The 23,265-nt window shown below is 50.9% G+C and overlaps 1 protein-coding gene across 1 annotated transcript; it reads right to left on the bottom strand.

Moving 5' to 3' along the window:
* Positions 1–490: 490 nt before the first annotated feature.
* LACTBL1 (lactamase beta like 1) lies at positions 491–12,314 on the bottom strand. Its single transcript, XM_042952773.1, has 6 exons — positions 12,251–12,314; positions 9,797–9,906; positions 7,329–7,486; positions 6,089–6,327; positions 2,405–2,510; positions 491–1,469 (listed from the first exon to the last, which is right to left on the bottom strand). The coding sequence occupies exons 1-6, from the start codon at positions 12,297–12,299 to the stop codon at positions 491–493; spliced, it is 1,641 nt and encodes a 546-aa protein (XP_042808707.1). The 5' UTR covers positions 12,300–12,314.
* Positions 12,315–23,265: the final 10,951 nt, after the last annotated feature.

The following is a 23,265-nucleotide window of genomic DNA, read 5'->3' on the forward strand; positions in this document are numbered from 1 at the left end:
TATGAAACTCCAGAACAGGCAAAATAATCCACGATGATAAAAGTAGATCGGTGGCTGGGTGCAGGGAAGGGGACTGACAGCAAAAGAATAGGAAAGACGTTTGAGGGATAATGGAAATTTTCCCTATCTTGATTATGGTGGGCATAAATGTCAAAATCATGGAACGGTATCCTGATAACGTGTGCATTTCATTTTATATAAATTAAAACTCAGTTGATTTTTAGTACGAAGACAAAATACAAGCCCAAAGGGGCTCTATCAACTTGCTATGAAAGTTTCTAAATGTTTACTCTAAATTTCCGTACTGAACTCTCCCACCCTGTGGACAAAAAACAGCTGTGGTCCGCGGTCCACACTCTGAGCAGCAAACACCCTACCCCACTTTGCCAACTACTCGCTCCTCTAACGCATCTCCCCAGCTCCGCCTTTCCAACTCTAGACCGGAAAGCCCGGAGGCCAGCAAGGGGGAGGCTCCCGACAGAGCCCGCGGTCACTGGGTCTTGAATACGGGCTTGCGCTGCAGCCGCAGCACCCGGTAGGTGTTCAGGCCCGGCACGTCGAAGCCAGGGGACAGTCCGTGGCGGTCCAAGGGGTAGAAGTTGACGAGCTGCCCGTGCTGCGCCTCGAGAGAGAGCCAGGCGTCGCCAAGCGGCAGCTCGCAGGGGAACTCGCGGGCCACGTGCAGCTGGAAGACGCGGCCGCGCAGGTGACGCAGTGCCAGCGTGCGGAACGCGGGGGGCACCAGCGCCTCGACGCGGGGCCCGAACTGGCGCAGGCGCAGCTCGCCCTCCGGCCCGGGGCGCACCTCGTAGAAGGTCTGGTTGGCGAAGGTGAAGTAGCCGGCGAAGGGGCGCGCGCTGGGCGGCGGGGCGGGGCTGGGCTCGGCCTCGCGTAGGGCCCTCTCCATGGCGGGCAGGAGCACGTCGTAGGCCTGCGCCACCAGGTCGCGCCCGGGTGGCCGCGGCCCCGCCAGCAGCAGCACGAGGCTCAGGCGCAGCGGCGGCACCAGGGAGAAGGTGGCGGCGTAGCCGTCCAGGTCGCCGTCCTTGCGCACCACGCGGTAGCCCCCCTGCGCGTGGAACTCCCACGGGGTGCCCGTCTCGTTGGCGAAGTAGGCGCCCGAGCAGGCCAGCAGCGGCGCCAGCAGGGCCTTGGCCGCGTCGGGCCGCAGGAGCGGGGGCCCGCCGCCCAGGAGCACCATGGCCAGCTTGGCCAGGTCTGCCGGGGTGGAGTACATCTGGCCGGACGGCCGGTACCAGCCCAGGTCGTAGAGCGGCGCCGGCCGGCCGCTGCCGTAGAAGCCAGCCGCCAGGCGGGCGCGCACTAGGGGCGTGAGGTCGAAGCCCGTGTCCTCCATGCCCAGCGGTTCCAGCACGTTCTCCAGGATCCAGCGCTGGTAGTCGCCCTGAGCAGTGTGCGCTGCGAGGACATGGGCCAGAAGCGAGAAGGCCAGAGTGCTGTAATGGCACCTGGAAGAGGAGGGGTGGAAACTGGGATGCGGCCGTGGGTGAGTATCTCCAGGCCCTGAAGAGCCGGGCCCCACCTGCTCAGACCGAGATGCCACCAGAGGTTCGTTGGAGTGGGCGCGGTTGAGAAGGAACCTGCTTCATTGCACCCCAGGTGGTCAGACCCAGCAGACACCCCAGAGATGATTGACTACAAGGCATTATCCTACATCTGGGGAGACTAAGGACCAGAGAGGGGCAGAACTGCCCAGAGTCACACGGCAACTTGGGGAAGAGTTGGACACAGCAACACATCTGGGAAACTGGTAAAACAAATCTTTTTGGTCCTTTTTACTTTAGTATAATTGATTTTATCAAGTGGAAAACTAGAGTCCTGGGGCACCTCGCTGGCTCAGTCAGTTAGGCATGAGACTCTTGATTTCAGCTCCGGTCATGATCTCACAGCTCATGGGCTCAAGCAGCACAGATCCTGCTTGGGGTTCTTTCTCTCCCTCTCTCTCTGCCTTCCCCCTGGATGTGTGCTCTCGCTCTCTCTCTCAAAATAAATAAATGAAACTTAAAAAAAAAATAAGTTCACTGTTCACTCACAAGAATGCACACTACATGAGGAAAGGCTGCTTGTAATTGGCTCCCTGCTGTATCTCAGTAGGTAGGTGTTGTATCTCGGTTGAGTAGGTGCTCGATAAAAGTTGAGTTGGTGAATCGACAGACTACGAGGTTCACACAGAACTGAACCTGGGCCCAGCTTCCCCCTGCCTTGCGGTGCCAGCCTGTCTGGGCCTGTCTTCCCAGCTGTGGACTAGGGGATGCATTCAGGGATCCCTGCATCTCCCTTGGCTCCAGATGTCTAGGGTGAGGTGACTCAGGCTCTCTCCTAGGAGGGGTGTGTCACCTCTGGAGGTTCCTAATGTCAGTGGGGCCTCAGACACACTCCTCACCTGGTTCCCGGGTCTGCCACCAGCACATCATCCTTGAGCAGGCTCAGGGCCTCCTGGGTGCTGCCCCTCCACAGCAGGGAAGTAGAGCGGAGCCTTCTGGGCAGCCCTGGGGAAGAGCAGTGATCAGAACTGCTGGGCCGGCTGAAGGTGGGATAGTGGCCCCCGGATGCACTCCCTCCCCCACCTTCCGTGGATTGAGAGATAATGACCGCAGAATCACTTCAAAAAAAAAAAAAAAAAGTCTAGCATGGACTCTAACCCTCCCTGTGTTTGGTTGGGCAAGTCACTTAGCCTCTCTGAGCCCCAGTCTTCCTATCTTCCTATCTTCCCCAGTCTTCCCTTCCCTATCTTCCCGGAACACAAGGGAAATCACTTAATTTCCTATATCATAGGGCTCAGGTGAGATAAAATGCTCAGCTTGGGGCCTGGCCATAGTAACTGCTCAAAAAAAGAATTGTTATCATCAACCCACAGAAGTTTGATTCCATAAAATTCTTGAGGTCAGTACCCAAACAGGTTTTGCCAAACTGGCTTCTCCGACCACTTGGAATTTTTTGCTTATTGGATGTGACACGTATGGGAAGGATTACAGGACTGGGATTCTTTCCATCCCTCCACCCGGCAATAGTTTTCAAGCACCACGTTTTGTTCCAAGGTCTGTTCTGGGTCCTGGGCATTCAGCAGTGAACAAAATAAAGTCCTTGACCACATGGAGTTTCCATTCTAGTGGAGGGGACAGATGATAAATAAATACTCGTGCTATGGGGTAAGAAAGGAGGGATTGTTATTTGATACAAGGTGATCAGAGGAAGGCCTCACAGAGAAGGTGACCCTTGAGCAGGTGAGAGCTGGAGGAGGAGAGGGGGAGAGCCAAGCAGCAGTGCGAGGGAAGAATGTCATGCAGAGGGAAGGTGTGGAACAGCCAAGTGTGGAGGCCCTGAGGCGGGAGTGACTTAGCTTGTTTGAGGACCAGTGTGGAACAGCCAGTGTGGCTGAAGAGGAGTGAGAAGGGGAAGACTTCGGAGGTGAGAAGTACTGGGGGTGCAGGCACCAGGTGTCATGGGGTGCTATAGGGTACTGGAAGGACTTGGCCTTTTCTCTGAGTCGGATGTGACCATGGCTGGGGTCGTGAGCAGAGAAGTGATGAAATCTGACGTATATTTCATCAGGGTTGCTCTGGTTGCTGTTTGAAAACAGACTTGGCGGGGGGGGGGGGGGGGGGGGCAGAAGCAAGGAAGCCTATAAGGAGACTTGAAAAATCCGCATTTTTTTCGTGGTGGCTGGGACTCGGGAGCCAGCTATGGAAGTGGTGAGGACGGGTTGGGTCCTGGATCTACTTTGAGTGTGGAGCCAACGGAATTTGCTACTTGAGGGGATGTGGAAGGTATGGGGGTTGGAGGTATCAGGGGTGACTCAAAGGCTTTTGGCCTGAGCAACTGGGAGATGGAGTCCCAGGCCCCGGGTGTAAGTTCTGACTCTGGAACTTCTTGCTGTGTGGCCACAAACCATGTACCTTACCTCTCTGAGCCTCTACTTGTTCCTCTTTAAATGGGCTGCAACACCTGCTGTGGTTTCCCTAGGAAGTGTTAGAAGGCTTAACTCAGAGAATGGATGAAAAGCTCCAGGAACGGGAGACAGCTGTAGATTACAGTGAGAGTCGATCATAAAAGACATTGAGAGCCTAGAACAGAGTTATTCAGGCAGCTGTTGCCTCAGCTGGCCCCTTGGGACTGTAGAAGACATGTAGGAAGGATATTTTAAAACTAACCAAGCACCCTGGGCTTTGTTCCCTGGGTATGGATGAAGAAGAGTCCACAATACACCCCTAGAGGGAGCCCTGGAGTCAGAGTTATAACCCAGGTGGATTGAACAGGATGCAGGAAGAGCCTAAGTAAGCCTGAAGGCTCCTTACCTGCATGGCCCCTTCCAAGGCCTATATCTAACTTGGAATTTTTAATAATGCATTCTTAAAGAGGGCCCCAATAATTACATCCTCATCAGGCCCCACTGCACCTAGGTCTAACCCTGGCTAAAATAACCAAAGCTACATTGACAAGTACCTGCTGTGTGCCAGGAGCTCTGCTAAGTGTTTTTACACTCATTATCTCATTTAATCCCCAATAATAAGACAAACCACAGTCATTTTACAGGGGAGAAAAATAAGGCTCAGAGAAGTTCAATGACTTGCCCAAGATCACCCAGCTGGGAGAAGGCAGAGCTGGAAGTTCAGTGCTCACGCCCTTAACCATCAGGCCACCCTCCCCCAAGAAGAGTGACCCTGTCCTTCCTGAGCTGCTTCAGGAGGTTCCATCCTCTTGCTGAACCTCGGGTACACCACCTGGGCTCAGGAGTGATAACCAGCCATGTCCATTGACTAAGACCTCAGGCCTTTTGAAACAATGAAATGGCATCGTTTCAAATGAAATGGCCTGGGTGGCTCAGTGGTTAGTTAAGCGTCTGACTCTTGGTTTTGGCTCAAGGTTCATGAGTTTGAGCCCCCGTGTCTGGCTCTACACTGACAGTGTGGAGTCTGCTTGGGATCCTCTGACTCCTCTCGGCCCCTCTCCCTGCTTGTGCACTCTCTCCCTCTCTGTCTCTCTCGAAATAAATAAGTAAACTTAAAAAGATGGCAGGCACATGTATGTCCATTTAGTTTACATAAACGTATTATAGAGTAATATGTACATTACACATTCTTATACGTATTCATTCATACACATATGTGCACTTTGTGTGTATATTATTTTATTTATTCAAAGGGTAGCATATAATATACGCTGTTTGAGCTTTTTCCCCCACTTAACACTGTATCTTATTCCATCTCAGTACATAAACAACATTATTCCCCCTTTTTCTAACGCTACATCTGATTTGATGATATAGCCGTGTTACAGTTTGTTTAGCCGCTCCCCTGCTTATAGATATGTAGGTGTTTCCGTCTTTTGCCGTTACAAACAGCGCTGCAGTGAATGCATGCAGACCTCACACCACACATGTGTGAATACATCTGTAAGAGAATCTCCTAGAAGGGTAATTGCTGAGCCAAAGGATCTATGCATTTTTAATTGTGGTAGATATTATCATTGTCCCCCATCCAGGTTGCACCAATGTAAATTCCCACCACTGATGCATCAGAGGGTCTAGTTCACCATAACCTCACCAACCCCAGTGCACCCACCATTTTGGCCTTTGCCAAGGGGAAAAATGTCTCTCCGTGGTTTTAATTTGCGTTTATGTTGTTATGAATGAGGTTGAACATCTTTTAATATGTTTTCATAGTCTTAAGGGCCATTTGTATTTCCTTTCCTGTGAATTGTCTATTCTGTTCCTATTCTTCACCCATTTTCCTGTTGGGTTGTTAGTCTTTGTATTGATTTGTACGTAATCTTTATATATTGAGGGAAATTAGGTCTTCATTGTAGATCTGTGTACAAATATTGACCTGTTCTTGACCTAATAAGCAGATCTTGACTTTCAACTTGCCAACTGATCTTGATTTGTCCCCTTGATCTAAACTCCCAGATTTCACCTCCGCTTTTACCTCACCAGACCTTTCTACCCCTGGTCCACCATCCAGGGCGGGTGAGAGGGAGGTGTGGCCGGCCTGGCTGCATGAGAACCTGCTGCTCAGTTGCCGCCCCTGAAATGGTTTGGGTTGAGCTGCACAACTTCAGGGCTGCTCACCTGAGAGCTGGCTGGCCATCCTTCGGAGGGTGACGGACGAAGGCCTTGGGGCTGGGCCCACCTTCTCCAGCTCATCCATCAAGCTCTGTTGTTCAGGGGCTGATGCCATGCCCAGCGGGTTGTTAATGGTGAAGGTGCTGGCATACCGCTCCAGAGGGTCATCTAGAGAGGCTACAGTGCCCTCCTCCCACAGCCGATACAGCATGAGGACTGGAAAGATCTTAGAGATGCTGGAGATTCTGGGAAGTGTTAAGCACACAAGGGTGCAGAGGATATACAGTTGGCCTTACAACCTCCGTCCTGCACCCCAGGTCCCACCTTTCTAATGCTCTAGGAAAGCACTGAGTCCACCCTCTTCAGTGTCTCAGACGGAAATTCATCAGTCTCTGTAGAACTGCCTTCGGGATGTTCGAGAACATAGCACAGTGGCAGGTGGACACTCTTGAGTGCCTACCCCGTGCCAGGCCTTAACCCAAGCCCTTCCCATTCTGGGATAGACATAGGTTGGGATCATGTACCTCTGCCTCTTACTAGCCAAGTGGTCTTGGGCAAGTACTAGACCTCTCTCCGTTTCTGTTTCATTGTCCATTTCACAGGTTGTAGAAAAGATTGAGCGAGATTGGGCATGTGAAGCGCTTGGCAACATACCTGGAAGGTAGGTAGCAAGTGTTGAGTAAGTGATAGCAAATGCAATTGTGGGCCCAGGCCTGGCACGTGGCAGGTGCAGTGTGAATGGAACCTCTGTAATCCTCACAGTGTCTCTGGGAGTGAACGTGTTCCCTTTGCATCGTCAGCTTGGAGGATCCTGCAGGCAGCACCTAGGAGGGGAGACTCTGGGTGTGCCGCAGGGGGTCCCAAGTTTCTTCCGTCTGGACCACTGCCGCCAACTAACAGCGACCCAGGGCAAGGGCCCAAGAACTGGTTACAGTTCCTTCGTGGCATATAGTAGGGTGTGGGAGTGGGACACAGGGAGCGTTTTCTAGTTAGGGAGGTTCTGGGCTAAGGGCTCTCCAGAAGAGATTCCTTCCTGACTTGTTACCCCTGTGGTGTGATGTTGGGCACTCTCTGGTCCTCTCTGGCCCTCAGTCTCCTCATCTATAAAATTGTCAGGACTTAATAAAGGGTCCTGGCAGCTTGGACCCCCAGTCATGATTCTCTTGAGTCCCCCTACCTCCTAGGTCTCCCTTGTCCTCCCATCCCATGCCCCCCTCCACAGGACCCCAGAGGTCACCCAGCTGACCGGTACATAGTGTATTCATTGGGGGGCCCAGAGGCCGGGTCTGATCCATTCTTCCTCCCAAAGTTCCCGGTCCAGAGCACGGTGTCATTGTGGATGACAACTGCAGACATGGCAGCCAGGCCCGGGGCAGACAGTGCCTGACGCAGGATCCTGTCCACCTTGGAGGAGAAGAGCAGGAGTGCAGGCGCAGACAAACACTCCTCTGGTCCTGCTTGCCCTGCGCATTCCCACACCACACCCTGCACACAGCGCCCCCTGCCGGGACCCCCTCCATTCTCACCCCCCCACCCCACCCCCCACCCCCACCCCCCACCCCCCACCCCCCGTGGCTGGAGCCTCAGACCTCAGGTTCTCAGACCCCCTGGGATTGGACCCCCACCCAGTTACAACCAGAGCAGCTCCTCTAAATTTGTTTTTATGTAGGGCTTCCTCGTAAGATTTCTGTTCAAAGAAAATTTCTTTGGGAAAATGTAAAAGGAGAGAGGGGTTAAACTACTGATGTCGTTGAACCCTTGTCTGCTGCTCTAGAAAACCTCATGAAGGCCTGGTCTGACCCCCTAATGTTGGAGGATTCACTATAGAGGCCCCTAGACCCTCTTTGAACATTTATTGAAAGGACATTCTTTTCAATAATGAAATACAGTGACAATGGTAACATCCAAAGTTATTGGACATTTGGAATGTGCCAGGCACAATATAAAGCGATTTTCATGCATTGTCTCATTTTTAAAAAAAATTTTTAATGGTTTTTTTTTTTTGAGAGAGAGACAGACAGACAGAGTGTGAGTGGGGGAGGGGCAGAGAGAGAGAGAGGGAGACACAGAATCCGAAGCAGGCTCCAGGCTCTGAGCTGTCAGCACAGAGCCCTACACAGGGCTCGAACTCACAAGCTGTGAGATCATGACCTGAGCTGAAGTCAGACGCTTAGCTGACTGAGCCACCCAGGTACCCCATGCATTGTCTCATTTAATCCCCAACAAGCCAGTGCTAAATTTCTCCCTATGTTACAGATGAGAAGATTGAGTCTATGAGATATGAAGTGACTTGCCCAAGTGGCTAATGGTTAGTGGAGTCAGGATTAGGACCCCAGGCTAACTCCAGCCCTAGGTCCTAATTAACTGCCAGACCTCCTTGCCGAGTGATTTAGCAGGTCCAGAATTGAGTTCTGTCCATGTGTGGTTTCCACCCGGGCACTGACTTTGCTTCTGTGTGCCTCAGTTTCCTCCTCTTTAGATAGGGATTCATGAGGCATTTGTATAAAGAAGCTACCGCATACTAGGTGCCCACTAGAAGCTACGATTACTGTTGCTATTTCTTGTTTTAATTGCTATGACCCTGGAGCCTCATAGCACCGTTCTGCTCCCTCTCCTTCACTAAAGCTTTTCAGGTACTTGCAGACAGTGATGGTGTCTCTGCCCAGGCCTTCTCTTACATGGACACGTCACCTGCCTTCCTTTCAACTGTTCCTTGGATGACAGTTTCACACCCCTCCGCTGTGCTGCTGCTTGTACACTTCCAGTCGTGTTTCATTTGTCTGTGTATCTCCTAAGGTGAGTGAGCTGGCCAACAACCCCCTCTAGCGTCAGGCCATCATGCAGTGGTAAGAACTGTGTTATAAGGTGTGTGTGCTTAATTACATTGCAGTGGCCTCTGTGATACGGGCTGTGTCCTCCTCCCCCCGTCCCACCTTTCTCCCTCCCCCACCTGCAGTCCCAGCAACCTGAATTCCCTGGTGGTTCTCTGTGTGTGCCTTGCACTCATTCTGCTGCCTCTGGACCTGTGCACATGCTGGTCCCTCTATCCGGAGCACATGCTTCCCTCCCTCAGTCTCCCTTACTGTATAAATGCATATCACCTGGGTACTTCCTACTTGTTCACATCTCCGTTTAGACATCATTCCCAGGGCATCTGAGTGGCTCAGTCCACTAAGCGTCCGACTTCGGCTCAGGTCATGATCTCACTGCTCATGAGTTCAAGTCCCGTGTTGGGCTCTGTGCTGACAGCCTGCAACTCAGAGCCTGGAGCCTGCTTCCGTTTCTCTCTATCTCTCTTCCCCTCCCCTGCTTACTCTCTGTCTCTGTCTCTCTTTCTCTCTCTCAAATATAAAATAAAAAAAAAAAACATTAAAAAAAAAAGTAGACACCATTCCCTCCAGAAGCCTTGCCTGACCCCAAAGCCAATTTCTTTGTGCCCCCGCAGTTCCCTAAATGTCCCCATTCCTCACTCTTACCCCTGTATTATAAATGTTACTTGTCTTGACTATGTCATCACATCCAGACTAGTAGCTTCTTGAGAGCAGGACAGTATCTTCTTACTGCCATGTCCCTGGTGCTTAGCCCAAAGTAGGTGCTCAAGGATTATATGTTGAATGCATGAGTAAATGACCCTGCCAGTACACAGAACGTGCCCTCCCCTTCATCCCCCAGGCCTAGCACACACGCCCAGTTCCCTCTTGGGTCATCACTGACCTTTTCCAGGGCCTCCTTCAACACAGGGAGGGGGTGGGCCAGCGGCACAGGCTCAGGGTGTCGGGGACACATCCTCACAGGGGCAGAGGCCACCTCTGGTCCCAAGGAACCTATAGGGAGCATCATATGGTGAGTGGGGGACAGAGCTCAGGGTAGGAGTCTAGGGATCATCCTAGAAGAGGTGGGAAGGTGGCAGCAAAGGCCAGAACCATGCCTTGGAGCTGGCCCTCCCAGCTGGCAACAGCCTCACCAGGAGACAGATAGCAGGGCACAGCGCCCACCATGGGGGCGTATGCCTGAGAGGAGAAGGGACAGTCCCACACCCACCACCTGATGATTGGCCTTCAAAATACCAATTAGGCCAAGGCTCCTGGTTGGCAGCCCTTTTCTCTTGTATGACCAGCTTTCTCCCTCCATGTAGTCAGAGGAGTTAGAAAAGTTCCAGCTCCTTGGGGCAGGCTCAGCCGTGTCTGTCTGTCTGTCTGCCTCTGTTTCTCTAGTACAGATTATATATTTGAGTAGAGAGGTGGACTTGGGCCCCGCTTAGGCTTCAGGCCTAAATCATAAGGCCAGTGCCTCTGTCACCAGAGCCGTGTGTCTGGAATATCAGGTCTAAGTCCCATTCTGCTTTGGTCCAGCTGTATGGCTTCCTTGGAACCTCTGGGGAGAAGGTGTGGGCCCTGGCAGGACAGGATTCAGGCTGAGAGATCATCGCACGGGCCCCAGAACTCCCTCATCCTCAGAGAGCAGTGTAGGGTAGTGAGGGTGAAAGCGCCCAGAGGAGCTGCACGCTCCTCAACTCCTACCCAGAACTGAGAGGAGCTTCTCCGTGGGAGGCTCACTATGGCCGCAAATCCTTCCAGCTCCTCCCACCTCTTGAATCCGGCTGGCCTTGTGACTTTGTCAGGACAAATCGATTGTGCACCTTAAGGAAGGTCTCTCAACAAATCCATGACATAGGTTTAATCATTGGAGTAGGGAGGTCTTGGCCCAAACCTAAGCTTTGCTCAACCTGGGACTCAGGTAGGGCTGGTGCCTACAGCCCTGCATTAATATGCACGTGCACGGGGGCGCGTAGGTGGCTCAGCCGTTCTAGCGTCTGACTTCGGCTTGGGTCATGATCTCACAGTTAGTGGGTTCGAGCCCTGCTCTCAGTGAGGAGCCCGCTTCAGATCCTCTGTCCCCCTCTCTCTCTGCCCCTCCCCCGCTCTCAAAAGTTCTCTCCCAAAAATGAATAAAACCTAAAAAAAATATGCACGTGCCCAAAAAGTCATCTGGAAATATTTGAATGCATATTTGATTCAGTAGATACGGGATGGAGGCAGGGCATCCTCATTTCTAACAACCTCTCAGATGGTACCCATGCAAGGGAGAGGACTTCGATCACTGTGGACAGTGATCAACCCGGTGATGGACCCAAGCAGGTCCACGAACTGTTTGTTTCCCATTCGTGACAAATTAAGTACAAAATTTGAGCGCACACATTTAGAAATTTCTGTAGCAGTTTAATCTGGTAATTTTGTGTGGAATCTTAAAACTTGAGCTTCTGTTCTGTAGTATTTTTTTTTCATTTAATTTCGTTTGTACATATTTATAGTAATAACTGATCTACTTTGGATTGGTACTTTGACCGTTGGAGAAGCATGGTCCTTTAGGACAGGCTGACCTGCCTACTTGAGGACTGTTTGCTTGAGGGACTGAGAAGCCCCTGATAAAAGAATATACCCTAGAAAGAACAGGGTGGGGTGGGAGAGGAAAAAGCCAGCAAGAAAATAAAAGGAGCCATTTCTGCAGAATGTCTCTGTGGGAATTTGGGAGCCCAGGCCACCTCATCGAGCCTTGGGCATCCGTAACACAAGAGGAACGGAGAGAGACATTCTCCCCAGCGTTAGCAGAGAACTGGGATTCTGGATGGTCCAGGTTGGAGGTTTCAGGGGTTGCTATAGCAACAAAGGGCCTGGTGGCCATTGTCAGCAGCGGTGGCTCACTAGCCAAGCTTTGACCGGCCCAGGATGGAGAGGCTCCAACAAATGGCAGCTTCTGTCCACGGACACCTCGTTGTTCCTCCCAGGGTCTTAGATATAGCTGGGGGGAGATCTTTAAAGGGGTGGGGGTAGGGCCTGGAGATCCTACCTTGGGGGCTGAAGACCAGGCAAGAGAAACTCTGTTTTACCTATTGGGAGTCCCTGAGCTTTACAGCCAGACTGGGTGGTTTAAGGAAACTCCAGTGGCATTAGGATCCTCATTTTATACCCAAGGGCAACATGACACAGAAAGGTCCCTTGACTGGTCCAAAGATACACAGCTAGTGAGGGTTGGAGTCAGAATGAAGGCCAGAGCTTCTGAGTCCAAATCTTGTGGTCTTGCCCCTACCCCCTCAAATCAGGTGCATCAGCTCCAGGCTCCCAGGCCCCACAGGGATAGGAAGGAAGTCAAGGATGCTTGTGCACTCACTGGTGTCCAGCTTGGGGAGGTGATATTGCCACAGGAAGCAGCCAGTCATAACCACAGAGAGCAGGAAGAAGAAGCTGCAGGAAGCTGGGAAGAGCCACTTCTTTTTCAGTTTCGGCAGGCTGGGCTGCCAGCCCACCTGGGAGGGGAAGGACACAGAGCACGGCCCCCAAGGGGGTCAGCCAGAGGGAGGCAGAAGAGGGACCCCTACCATGCCTTAGGTTCACCCAGACACCACAAGAGCCCACAGCTTGGGGCAGATGTCACACCTGTAAAACCAAGGTCCTTCCCAGTGTGAGCCCTTCAACAGCTGTGCCACGTGTATCTCTGCACCTCTGGGCTTTTGCATGGCCTGCTTCCTCTGCTGGGCATGCCGTGTCTCTCTTGTGTACTTAGTGAAATAGCTAAGGCCGGCTGAAATGCCGCCTCCTCCAGGAAGCCTTCCCCAACTCTCCTCACCCAGACCCCCTCCAAGGCACTTTGGACAAGCCTCCATTGTGGTGGGAGTCCAGCTCTCTAATGCAACAGCTGTTCAACTACTATTAGCTGGTGCTCCTGATGGAGTGTGAGTTCTCCAAGGGCACTCACCACTCAAGCTTGTTAGATCTTAACGTTTTACCCTGTTTCCCTCATATCTCTACATTTTAAAAAGTACCGCATCAGCTCCTTGTTTGGTTTATGGTCTGTTCATCCCATCCCATTAGAAAACAGGAGTTCGTTCACTCTCCCTCCTCTTTCTCTGCCCCTGCCCTGCCTGTGCTTGTGCTCTCTCTCCCTCTCAAAATAAATAAATAAACATTAAAATGAAAGGAAGGAGGGGCGCCTGGGTGGCTCAGTCGGTTAAGCATCCGACTTCGGCTCAGGTCATGATCTCGCGGTCCGTGAGTTCGAGCCCCACATCAGGCTCTGTGCTGACAGCTCAGAGCCTGGAGCCTGTTTCTGATTCTGTGTCTCCCTCTCTCTCTGACCCTCCCCCGTTCATGCTGTCTCTCCCTATCTCAAAAATAAATAAACGTTAAAAAAAAATTTTTTTTAATAAAAAATTAAAATAAAATAAAAGGAAGGAAGGAGGGAGGGAGGGAGGGAGAGAGGGAGGGAGGGAAGAAAGAAAGAAAAAGAAAGAAAGAAAGAAAGAGAGAGAGAGAAAGAAAGAAAGAAAAAAAGAAAGAAAGAAAGAAAAGAAAGAAAGAAAAAACAGGGATTCGTGATTTGTTTTACTCACCGTGGTATTCCCAGTGCCTAGAACAGTCCCTGAAACATAGCAGACCCTGATAAATAGTTGATGATGAATGAATGAATGAATGAATGAATGGACAAACATTCTGGGTGGAGGTGAAGCCCTTTTTGTACCACCTGCAGATTCCAGCCTCCTCCCCTTCTTCCCAGAAGTAGCACCCATTATGATCTCGGTGTTCATCATTACCATGCCTGTTTTCATTCATTTACTGTGTGTTCGTGCCTTCGTAAACAGCACGTAGTATCACTTTGCACATTTTTAAACTTATGTAAACTATAACCTACTGTATTATCCTCCTGAAACTTGCTTCCCCCCCCCCCACATATGGTACATGTATTCTGTATTATTTGGTTTAACTTCTGTAGAGTATCCTGCTGTGTGAATATACTTCAGAGTATACTAGTTAGAACATGGAGTCTGGGGCCAGGCTGCCTTAAAAACATGACTGTTTTATGCATTTGAGGTGAGAGCACTGTGCCTGGGAGTGAAATTTCTGGGTGGTAAGGGGTGGCCTTTTTCAGGTTCGTAGATACTATCCCATTGCTCTCCAAAGTCGTTCCAGTTAACACTCCAGCCACCTGTGACTCTAATTGCTACTTTTTTTTAAGTTTATTTATTTTGAGAGAGAGAGAACACAAGCAGGGGAGGGACAGAGAGAGCAGGAAAGAGAGAATCCCAAGCAGGCTCTGCATTGTCAGCACAGAGCCCAACGCCGGGCTTGATCCCATGAACCGTGAGATCATGACCTGAGCCAAAACCAAGAGTCAGACAGGCGCCCCTCATTGCTACTTTTAACTTGCATTTTCTTGATTACTAATAAGCTTGAATGCATTTTCCTGCGTTTACTGTATATATTTGGGTTTGCTTTTCTGTGAACGGACTGTTCTTATCCATGGCCTATTTTTTCCTATTCAACTTTCCTTGTTTATTAGAGTTCAGTATAAGTTCCAGATACTCTCGCTTGTGTTTTGTCTGTTCCCATTATGTTTATGATAACTTGTTGGAGGCAAAATCATGTAGTGGTGAATCTGTGGCCAGATTGCCTAATTCTGAATCTCAGTTCGACCATTTCCTGGCTGTGTGACCTCAAGAAAGTCACTCAACCTCTCGGTGCCTCAGTTTCTGCACCTGTAAAATGAAAGTGATAATAGTGCTTGCCTCATAAATTAGTAAGGCTTTAGTAGGCTAATATTTTTAAAGTACATTGTTTTTACACGTCGTAAGCTCTATTAGCTATTGTTGAATAGAGGGATTTGGGTTTGCGTTTTGGTTGCTGCCGATCAAATTCATCCATATTGTCTTTTTTGTTTGCTGTGAGTGTGCGTGTGTGCGTGTGTGTGTGTGTGCGCGTGCATGCACGCACAGGAAATACGTTATACAGAGGTAAATGTAGATTTCCCTACTGTCACACACAAAACTATTTTGGTTATGGTGTAAAGAAGGAAAATCTCATTTTATTTTTTTCCAAACAGATAGTCATCTCAGCACGGATTATTAAATACTCCAGTCCTGGGGCGCCTGGGTGGCTCAGTTGGTTAATCGTCCAACTCTTGATTTTGGCTTAGGTCATGATCTCACGGCTCGTGGGTTCGAGCCCTGTGCGGAGTGTGCCTGTGACTCTCTCTGCCCCACCCCACTCACGCTCTCTCTCTCAAAATAAATAAATAAAAATTTAATTAGTTAATTCCAGCCCTGTGCCACTGACTTGTATGCCGCTGGCTCTGAAACATACTAAGTGCCTGTCCATACCAACACCTGCTCTGTAGGCTGTGTTCCGCTAGGGTCTCACTGAGTTTCGATTCCTTCTCTCTCTGTTCAATCCTACATGCTCTTCCGTGATGAAGAGAACTTATACACGGAGCACAGGCACTGTCCCGCAGTAAACAGTCTGGCCAGAGAGGCTTGCTATAATCAGACCCCAGCAGATCCCATGCGGCCATTTCCTGCCTCTCCTCCGCCTCCCCTCTCCCCCTTGCATCTTTAGGCTCCCACACCCCACATCCCACTCTCCGTTGCTTTGCACCTGCCATTCCCTCTGTGAGGGAGGTTCCCTCTGCGAGGGTCTGTGAGACCCTTTCTGTCCTTTTCCACCTGACAAACTTGTGTTCTTCCCTGAAAATACATGGGCATTTGCAGAGCCTTCTGATTCTCCCCCAGACAGAACTGAGGGCCTCTCCTCTCTGCTTCATGCACACCCCTTCTTGCATTGTAACAGTAACCTACACTGGTTACTGCTAGCTTCTTTGTCTGGCTCCCTACTCTGCGGCAGGTGTCTCCAGCACCAGGATCATTCCTTCTTGGCCTTTATGCCTGTAACACTTGTTACTCTGCCTGGCCCTGGCAGATGTTTCAGAAATATGTTTTGAACTTTACATTGTCCTGCAAGTTGAAAGCCTTGGGTTCAAATCTCAGCCCCACTTCCTGAGTCAGTTATAACTATGGCTGGGTCTCTTCCCCTCTCTGGACCTCTGTGTCTTCAGCTGTTAGCAGGATGGACTGACTTATTTGTTGAGTTTACCTTTACACCTGGAAATCTCACTTGATTTCCAGCTCTAGAATTCGGGGTTCCCACTAAAGCCACTCTTTATTCATAATTTCCAGAGATTGGAAATAACCCAAATGTCCCTCAACTGGTGAGTGGACAAACTGTGATATATCTGTACAATTGGATACTGATCAGCAGGCGTAAAGGAAAGAACTACCGATACAGGGAGTAACGCAAATGAATCTCAAATGCATTATGTAAATGAAACAAGCCAGACTCAAAAAGCCACAGTCTGTGCAACTGCATTTTTGTAACATTCTGGAAAAGGCAAAACTGTAGGGACAGAAGACCATTCAGTGGCTGCCTGGGGGTAGGAATGGGGGAGATGACAAAGGAACAGAAGGGACAGTGGTAGGCAATGGAACCATTCTGTATCCTGATCGTGGTCGGTCTGGACTGTGTGCATTTGTCAAAACTCAGAATTGTACACCAAAAAGAGTGACTTTTAATGCATGCAAACTATACCTCCATTTTTAAAAAATGAAGCCATTAAGGAGCCCAAGAGCATTAGGATGTCTCCACTGGTGTCAGGAGTAACATCAGACACAAGACCGTGCTTCAGCCTCGAGCGGAGCGGGTGCTCTCTGGTATTGTTTATGTGGGAGGGAAGTTGGAAGGTGCTCCCTTTTGAGCACAAGCAAAGGACCACTGGGGCAGGGCCAGTGGCACTAAGGGAGGGCAGCCTAACCTCCCTCAACAGGCACCTATAGCATGACCAGAATATGGGCATCTCCTTTTCAAGCGAAGAATGAAACTCAGAGACCTTAAAATGACTTACCGAAGTCGTGGACAGCACATGACAGAGCTGGGATTCTAGCTCTGTGCTCTGCACCACTGCACCCCCCCTCACATGTGACTCACATGTGAACCGCACCCCCAGTCTCTAGTTCTCTGAAGCCCAGCCTCATCCCATGCCTGTCTCCAATCTCAGGATTTATTCCGACAGCCCCAAAGGTGGGGTCAGTATTTAACCTCTAAGCCGCTCACCAGCTGCTCACATTTTGACTTTACAGTAGGAGGCCCCAGGCATCTCTCCCCTCTCCCTTCCCAGCTGGAAAATGAGGCAGGGGTAGGGGGTGGGGGTTCAGGAAGAGCCTGGCTCCCCCAAGCCCCACCCGTAACCACAGTTCCCCACCTCCTTCCCCAGGTGGCCTACGGCCCCAAGACATTCCCCTCCTTTCTCCTCACCGCCCACTCTGGTACAACCCTCCTCATCCATTTCTTGATCCAGAATACAATTTCCAAAGGCCGTCTGTGTGTTCGGCACAGTGCTATGTCCTGAGGGCACAGAGCCTGTGGCCAACATCTGTCCCCCATGGAGCCGGCAGGACAGCAGACTGGCCACACACCAGGGCTCTGGAACCAGGTGAAGCAAGACTTGATTCTGGTTCTGCCCTTACTGGCTTTGGACGAACGACTTCACCTCTTTGAGTCTCCATTTTCTTGTCTGCGTAATGGGAAGGACCATCGTTCCTACACCTCATAGAATTTAGGTGAGGGTCAATGAGATAATGCATGCAAAGCCCCTAGAACACTGTTCACTAGCTGGTCACTAGTGTAGTAATTTCTCTGGGAGAGAGATGTGAACAGAGCATGTGCATACAGCTCTTGGGTCTCTGAGGTACCCGTGAACTCAGCCTCTGGGTGGGAGGTGGGGGAAAGCTTCACTGCACAGGCAGTAGGGATGAATTGGGGGGCACTCCAGTCAGAGACCTGGGGATGTGAAGAAGGAGAGGAGTAATTTCTGGTTTGTTTTGAGAATTCAGTGGGTTATTACAGGTAAAACACTCAAAACTGTTCCCGGCCTACAGTGAAAATTCTAGAAATGTTAGCAATGATGATGATGAAGGTGATGAAGGTGATTTGGGTGATTTAGGCCAATATTTGAAGCAAGTTTCCATGGGCTATGCCTCACCTGGGTCATCATTCTCTCCAAGGTGTGGAAGGTTCCAGCTCCTTGAGGATTCAGGCCTACAGTCCGGGAGACCCTGTGAGTGGGAAATCAAGTCAGAGGAGTGAAGGCAAAGAGAGGTCCTGAAGGCTGGAAAAGAGAGGAGGGGACAGAAAGGCTGGAAGACAAGGATGGGGGCTGAGGGTGGGAGGGGGCAAAGCAAACCCTCCCCTTCGTGAAGCTCTGCTTCGAAGGCAGAGGGAACTGAACTCAGAAAACCTGTGGGCTTGACCAGTTGTCCAGGTCTGTCCGGGTCTATCGTGATTTTAGCACTGAAAGTCCCAGATCTCTCAGTTCCAGGAAAATTAGGACACTCAGTCATTGTCCCCACCACTGCCTCCCCGTCCAGCCTCAGAAACAACCCACTCAGACCCCCAGACTCTTAGCCCTAACTCACCCTCTTCTGGAAGGCTCAGGTAGGACAGGGCAATTCAGGCCCGGCCACGGCTGGCCAGTGCCCTCCAGGAGTCCCCGTGTTCCAGGGGACGGGGATGGCTGGCTGGGCTCTGAGGTGCAGGCTTCACCCAGGCTCCCCAGGGGCTGGCAGATGTGGTGCCGATCACCCCGGCACTAATCCCTCCACGTGCCCTCCGCCATTGGGATTAGTTCCTGGGGTCCCTCAGCAACAGGGAGGGGGGCACATCTGTCAGAGAGCCTGGACAGCACCACGTGATCCAAGATGCTCCAGGCCGGAAGAGGAACGCTGTCTCCAAAAGGAGTGTCTGGCAAGCCCAGTGTGCAAGAGAGATGACCCACAGGCCTCCCAGACCTGTCCATCCCCCACACCAGCTCTTCAGCTGCCTCTGAGGAACCTCAGGCTCCAAGGAACACAGTTTGAAGACTTCCAGGGGTCAACCTAGTTGTTAAATATGCAGATAACCAGTTCTGTCACTGCCTGTGTAGCCTTGGGTAAGGCATGCCCTCTTTGTTTCTTCGTCTACAAAATGGGGATAATAGTATCTTGGTTACCATGAGGGTTAAATTGCAGCGTGATGGTAAGCAGGTCGCCCCGGACCTCGCACTGAGTAAGGGCTCTGTAAAGGCCCGTTTCTTGTTATAACCTAGCTTTGTGCCACAACCTCTGCGTCAGAGATCAGATCTTTCTCAGTGAACATTCTAGAAAGTTACTGTCCATTGATTTTATTTTTTTAAGTTTATTTATTTTTGAGAGAGAGTGGGGGGAGGGGGAGAGAGAGAGAGAGAGAGAATGAGAGAATCCTAAGTAGGCCCCAAGGTGTTAGCGCTGAGCCTGACTCGGGGTTCAATCCCATGAACTGTGAGATCGTGACCTGAGCCAAAATCAAGAATCAGATGCTTAAATGAGACACCCAGGTGCCCCTGTCTGTTGATGTTCGTTGGCCCAAAAAGAGAAAATATATTTAGCTTCCTGACACTCGATATGGCTGCACATTGGGATTACCGGGAGAGCTTTGAAAAACCACTGGTGTTTGGGTCCCACTCTACAGATGCCCAGGGGCGTGGCTTGGTGATTCTACCCTCTGGTCAAGGTTAAGAACCACCGCCCCAAACCAGTGTGTCTCCAACCCACTTTAAATGTGTATAGGAACAGCCTGGGGGCGGGGGGGTGGGGGGTTGCAAATCAAGCTGCAAGTTCTGAGTCAGTGAGTCGGAGCAGGACCCAGGATCCTGCTTCTCTAACCAGCTCCCGGGTGATGCCGATGCCAGTCCACGGACCACATTTTGAGCAGCAAGCTCGTGCTGCAATTCATGGATTGCACCAACTTCCATATCACTGTGTCAGTAGGGCCCCACAGTTGCCTCCCAGCCACCCCGTCATTGACAGGGCTTGATTCTGTCCACTGTGCTGATGCTTAGGGTCTGGTATGTAAACGGATGGAGGCAGGCCTTCTGGATCTTAGTCTGTATCCCCCGTGGCCTAGAAATCTGGGCTGGCCTAGAAAATAGGCTAAATTAGGACGAGAAGAGGGCTGGGTGTGATTTTGCCCAAACTCCACATCATATGGCTGGTGAAACAGGCTCTGAGAGGGGAGGTGACTTCCCAGGGTCACACAGTAAGTTTAGTGACAGCGGTGGGGCTGGAACCCTCGTCTTCTTTTCTATTATTGTACCTGGCTGCTTGGTCCATCTTTGCTGAGGCTCAAGCAGGGTGGGAAGCCTGCCTCTGGGTCACAGATTGAGTGCTGACTGTGCCAGATATAGGTGCTTAGTGCTTCCCGTGTTTTCTCCTTTGGTTTTCACAACAGTCCCACGAGGCATATTCTGTTCTACCCAGGAAGTGGCAGGAACAGGATTTGGACCCAGGAGGCCTGCTTCCCAAACACGATGTACCTCCCCTGTTGTCTCCTTTTCAGACCATGAGGCAAGGACCATGTCTCACTTCGGTTTGTGTCTCCAAACCAGAGCTGAATATATGAATCAGTCCACCCCGGGGTTCTAGACCTCTGTTGATAAAGATCCTCACCCCCAGGACACCAGCTACTCTCTGAGCTCCTCCCTGGCCCCGTGCCCCAAAGCAGCCACTTCTCACCAACCCAGATCAGCCTCTCCCCCTCCCGAGTGGTAATCCGTAGCATGTCATACAGCAGAGTGGCCACATGGTGGCAGCAGACGCCCATGTGTAAAATCTTTAGGCCCCGCCTCAGCCTCCTCCGGAGGCTCATCTGTTCATTGAGTGCTTCCCTTACTCCAGGCATTTGTCCCAGAGCTTTCCTTGGCTGAACGAACAAAGATAATCCCCACGACAGCCCTGTGAGGGAGGAGTTATTCATCCTGTTTATACATGAGAGATCATATTAGTCCTTTGCTTAAATAACCTTCCACGGCTGCCCACTGCTCTTTGGAAAAATAAAAATCAGACGCTTGAGTCAGACTGCCAGGGTTCAAATGCCACCTCCACCGTTTACTACTTATTTAACTTTGGTTGGGTTTGTTGGCTTCTCTTGGACTTCAGTGTGCTGACCTGTAAAGAGAGTAGTAAATAAAATAGAGCCTACCCCCTTGTGGTGGGAATGAGGATTACATGAGCTAGGACACCCAAAGTGCACAGTCCTGAGCTGGCACAAGTAAGTCCTCAACAAATGTGAGCCAGTGTGATGACCATCGGTCCCTCCCAGTGCTCCCCGCTCATGACCCTGCTGGTCTCTTCTCTCTCTCTCTCTCCATCTCCTGTTTGCCTACTTTCCCCGTCTCCCCTGGCTCCCCTCCCCTGCTCTCTTCCTCCCCACCTTTCTCCCTCCAGTTCCAGAACTCATTCTAGTTGTCCTAACATTTCTTGGAGGTGTTTTCTGAGGCCTCTTCCCTGTGGACCATGTTCAGGTTTTTAGAACTCAGAGCAGGACTTGGTACACAGAGGGGCAGGAGGCTCCAGAGTTCAAGTGCACTGTGGACTTCCGGGATTCCTGCTGGGTTCCTCTTTTTGCCCCCTGTCCCGAAACTTTTCTTCTGAGGTCAACTTCTCCATTTCACATGCTCCCCATATTATTTTGAGGTCACTCTCTTGTCCCCAGATCCACTCCAGAACATCCCCAGAGAAGGAAAACAACTGTCACTACCCTTACCGTCAGGATTAGGAAGAACGAAGAAAGCGCCTGAAAACATATCAAGGATAAATTAAACTTGAAAAAGGAAAATATCTCTCCCGAAGGATCTGTGAAGATACTTAGCATCTTTCCCAGTCAGGCCTGGATTGATTAATTGGTTCATGTGTTTGCACATGTATCCATTGAGTCATCCAACAGACACCTATGGAGGGTCTACCGTTCACCAGGTCTTACACTCAGGTCTAGGGGAGGACACAAGGGCAACAAGTACTCACCATCAACGGGTTTTTTTTAGGATTTATTTAAGTAAGCTCTACACCCAATGTGGGGCTCGAATTCACACCTCCAAGATCAAGAGTCGCATGCTATTCTGACTGAGCCAGCAGGGGTCCCAATACATATTTTCTTGAGCCCCTACTAAGTGCTGGGCACTGTTTGGGGTGCTTGAAGCTATCTCAGTGAACAAGACAGATAAAGATTCCCTGACCTTGTGGAGCTTACATTCCAGCAGAGGCAACAGGATCTAGATACGTGAAGTGGCATGTTAGAAAGTGTTACGTGCTACGGAAAATAAATAGAGCAGAAGAGATGGGTGCATTATAGTATTAAACCGGGAGGTGAGGATGGCCTCACTGAGAAAGAAATGTCTAGCAAATCACCTAAAGGAAGTAAGGGAGTTGGGAATATGGCCAGCAGAGGAAGAGAGTCCCTGGTAGGGGGAACATGCAAAGGGCTCTCGGACGGTGAGAGTGTGCCTGGTGCACTGAAGGAAAAGCAGGGACACTGGAGGCTGGAGCACACTAAGTGAGGGGCAGGGCGGGAGGCCGGGTCAGAAAGGTAATGGGGGACCAGGTCGTGGAGAACTTCATAGGCTGCGGGAAGGACTTTGGTCCTCACTCCGAGTGACATGGGAGCCATTGCAGGGTTTAGAGCAGAGGAGTGCTCTGCTCATGACCCAACTCACATTTTTAAAGGACCACTTGGGCTTGTGTGTTGAGAGCCAACTGGAGGGCCAGGGCAGGGGTGGGGAGACCAGGCAGGAACTTGTTCAGAAGAGAGATGGTGGGGGTCTGGAAGTGGAGGCAGCTGGAGTCCCAGACTCTGGACATGCTCCAAAGGAGCCAGTAGGGCTCACTTATGAATTAGAGCAGGACATGAGGGAGAATGAGAGGACCAGGAACAGCTCCAGAGTTGGGTTGGGTTCTTTTTTTTTAAGTTTACTTATTTGGAAAGAGACAGAGACAGTGCAAGTGGGGGAGGGGCAGAGAGAGAGGGGGCGACAGAGAACCCCAAGCAGGCTCCATGCTGTCAGGGCAGAGCCTGATGTGGGGCTCGAACCCCCAACCCATGACCTGAGTGGAAACCAAGAGTCAGACACTCAACCGACTGTGCCAGCCTGGCACCCCAGCTCCAGAGCTTTGGGCCTAAGCAACTGGAAGGGGGAAGCCTGTGTGTGGGAGGGGTTTGGAGCAGAATTTTGAGACGTGCAAGTATCGACATAGGTAATTGGATATTTGAAATAGAAAATAATCAGAAAATAGCAGATAATATTTAAAGCCATCACCAGGGAGTGAAACGAAGAAGGGGTCTGAGGACTGAGCCCTGAGGTCCAGGAGACGTGAGTGTTGGACGACCGCAAACGCCACCAAGTCATGGAGGTTTGAGGGTCTGGGCACAGCTGGAAACATCCAGCTGGCGTATGCTTCAGAAGACCCCCACACACACACACACACCTACTACTCTGTTGTTTTATAGGCAGTGTGA

This window comes from Panthera leo, chromosome C1 (assembly GCF_018350215.1).
Source record: "Panthera leo isolate Ple1 chromosome C1, P.leo_Ple1_pat1.1, whole genome shotgun sequence".
Lineage (NCBI taxonomy): Eukaryota > Metazoa > Chordata > Mammalia > Carnivora > Felidae > Panthera > Panthera leo.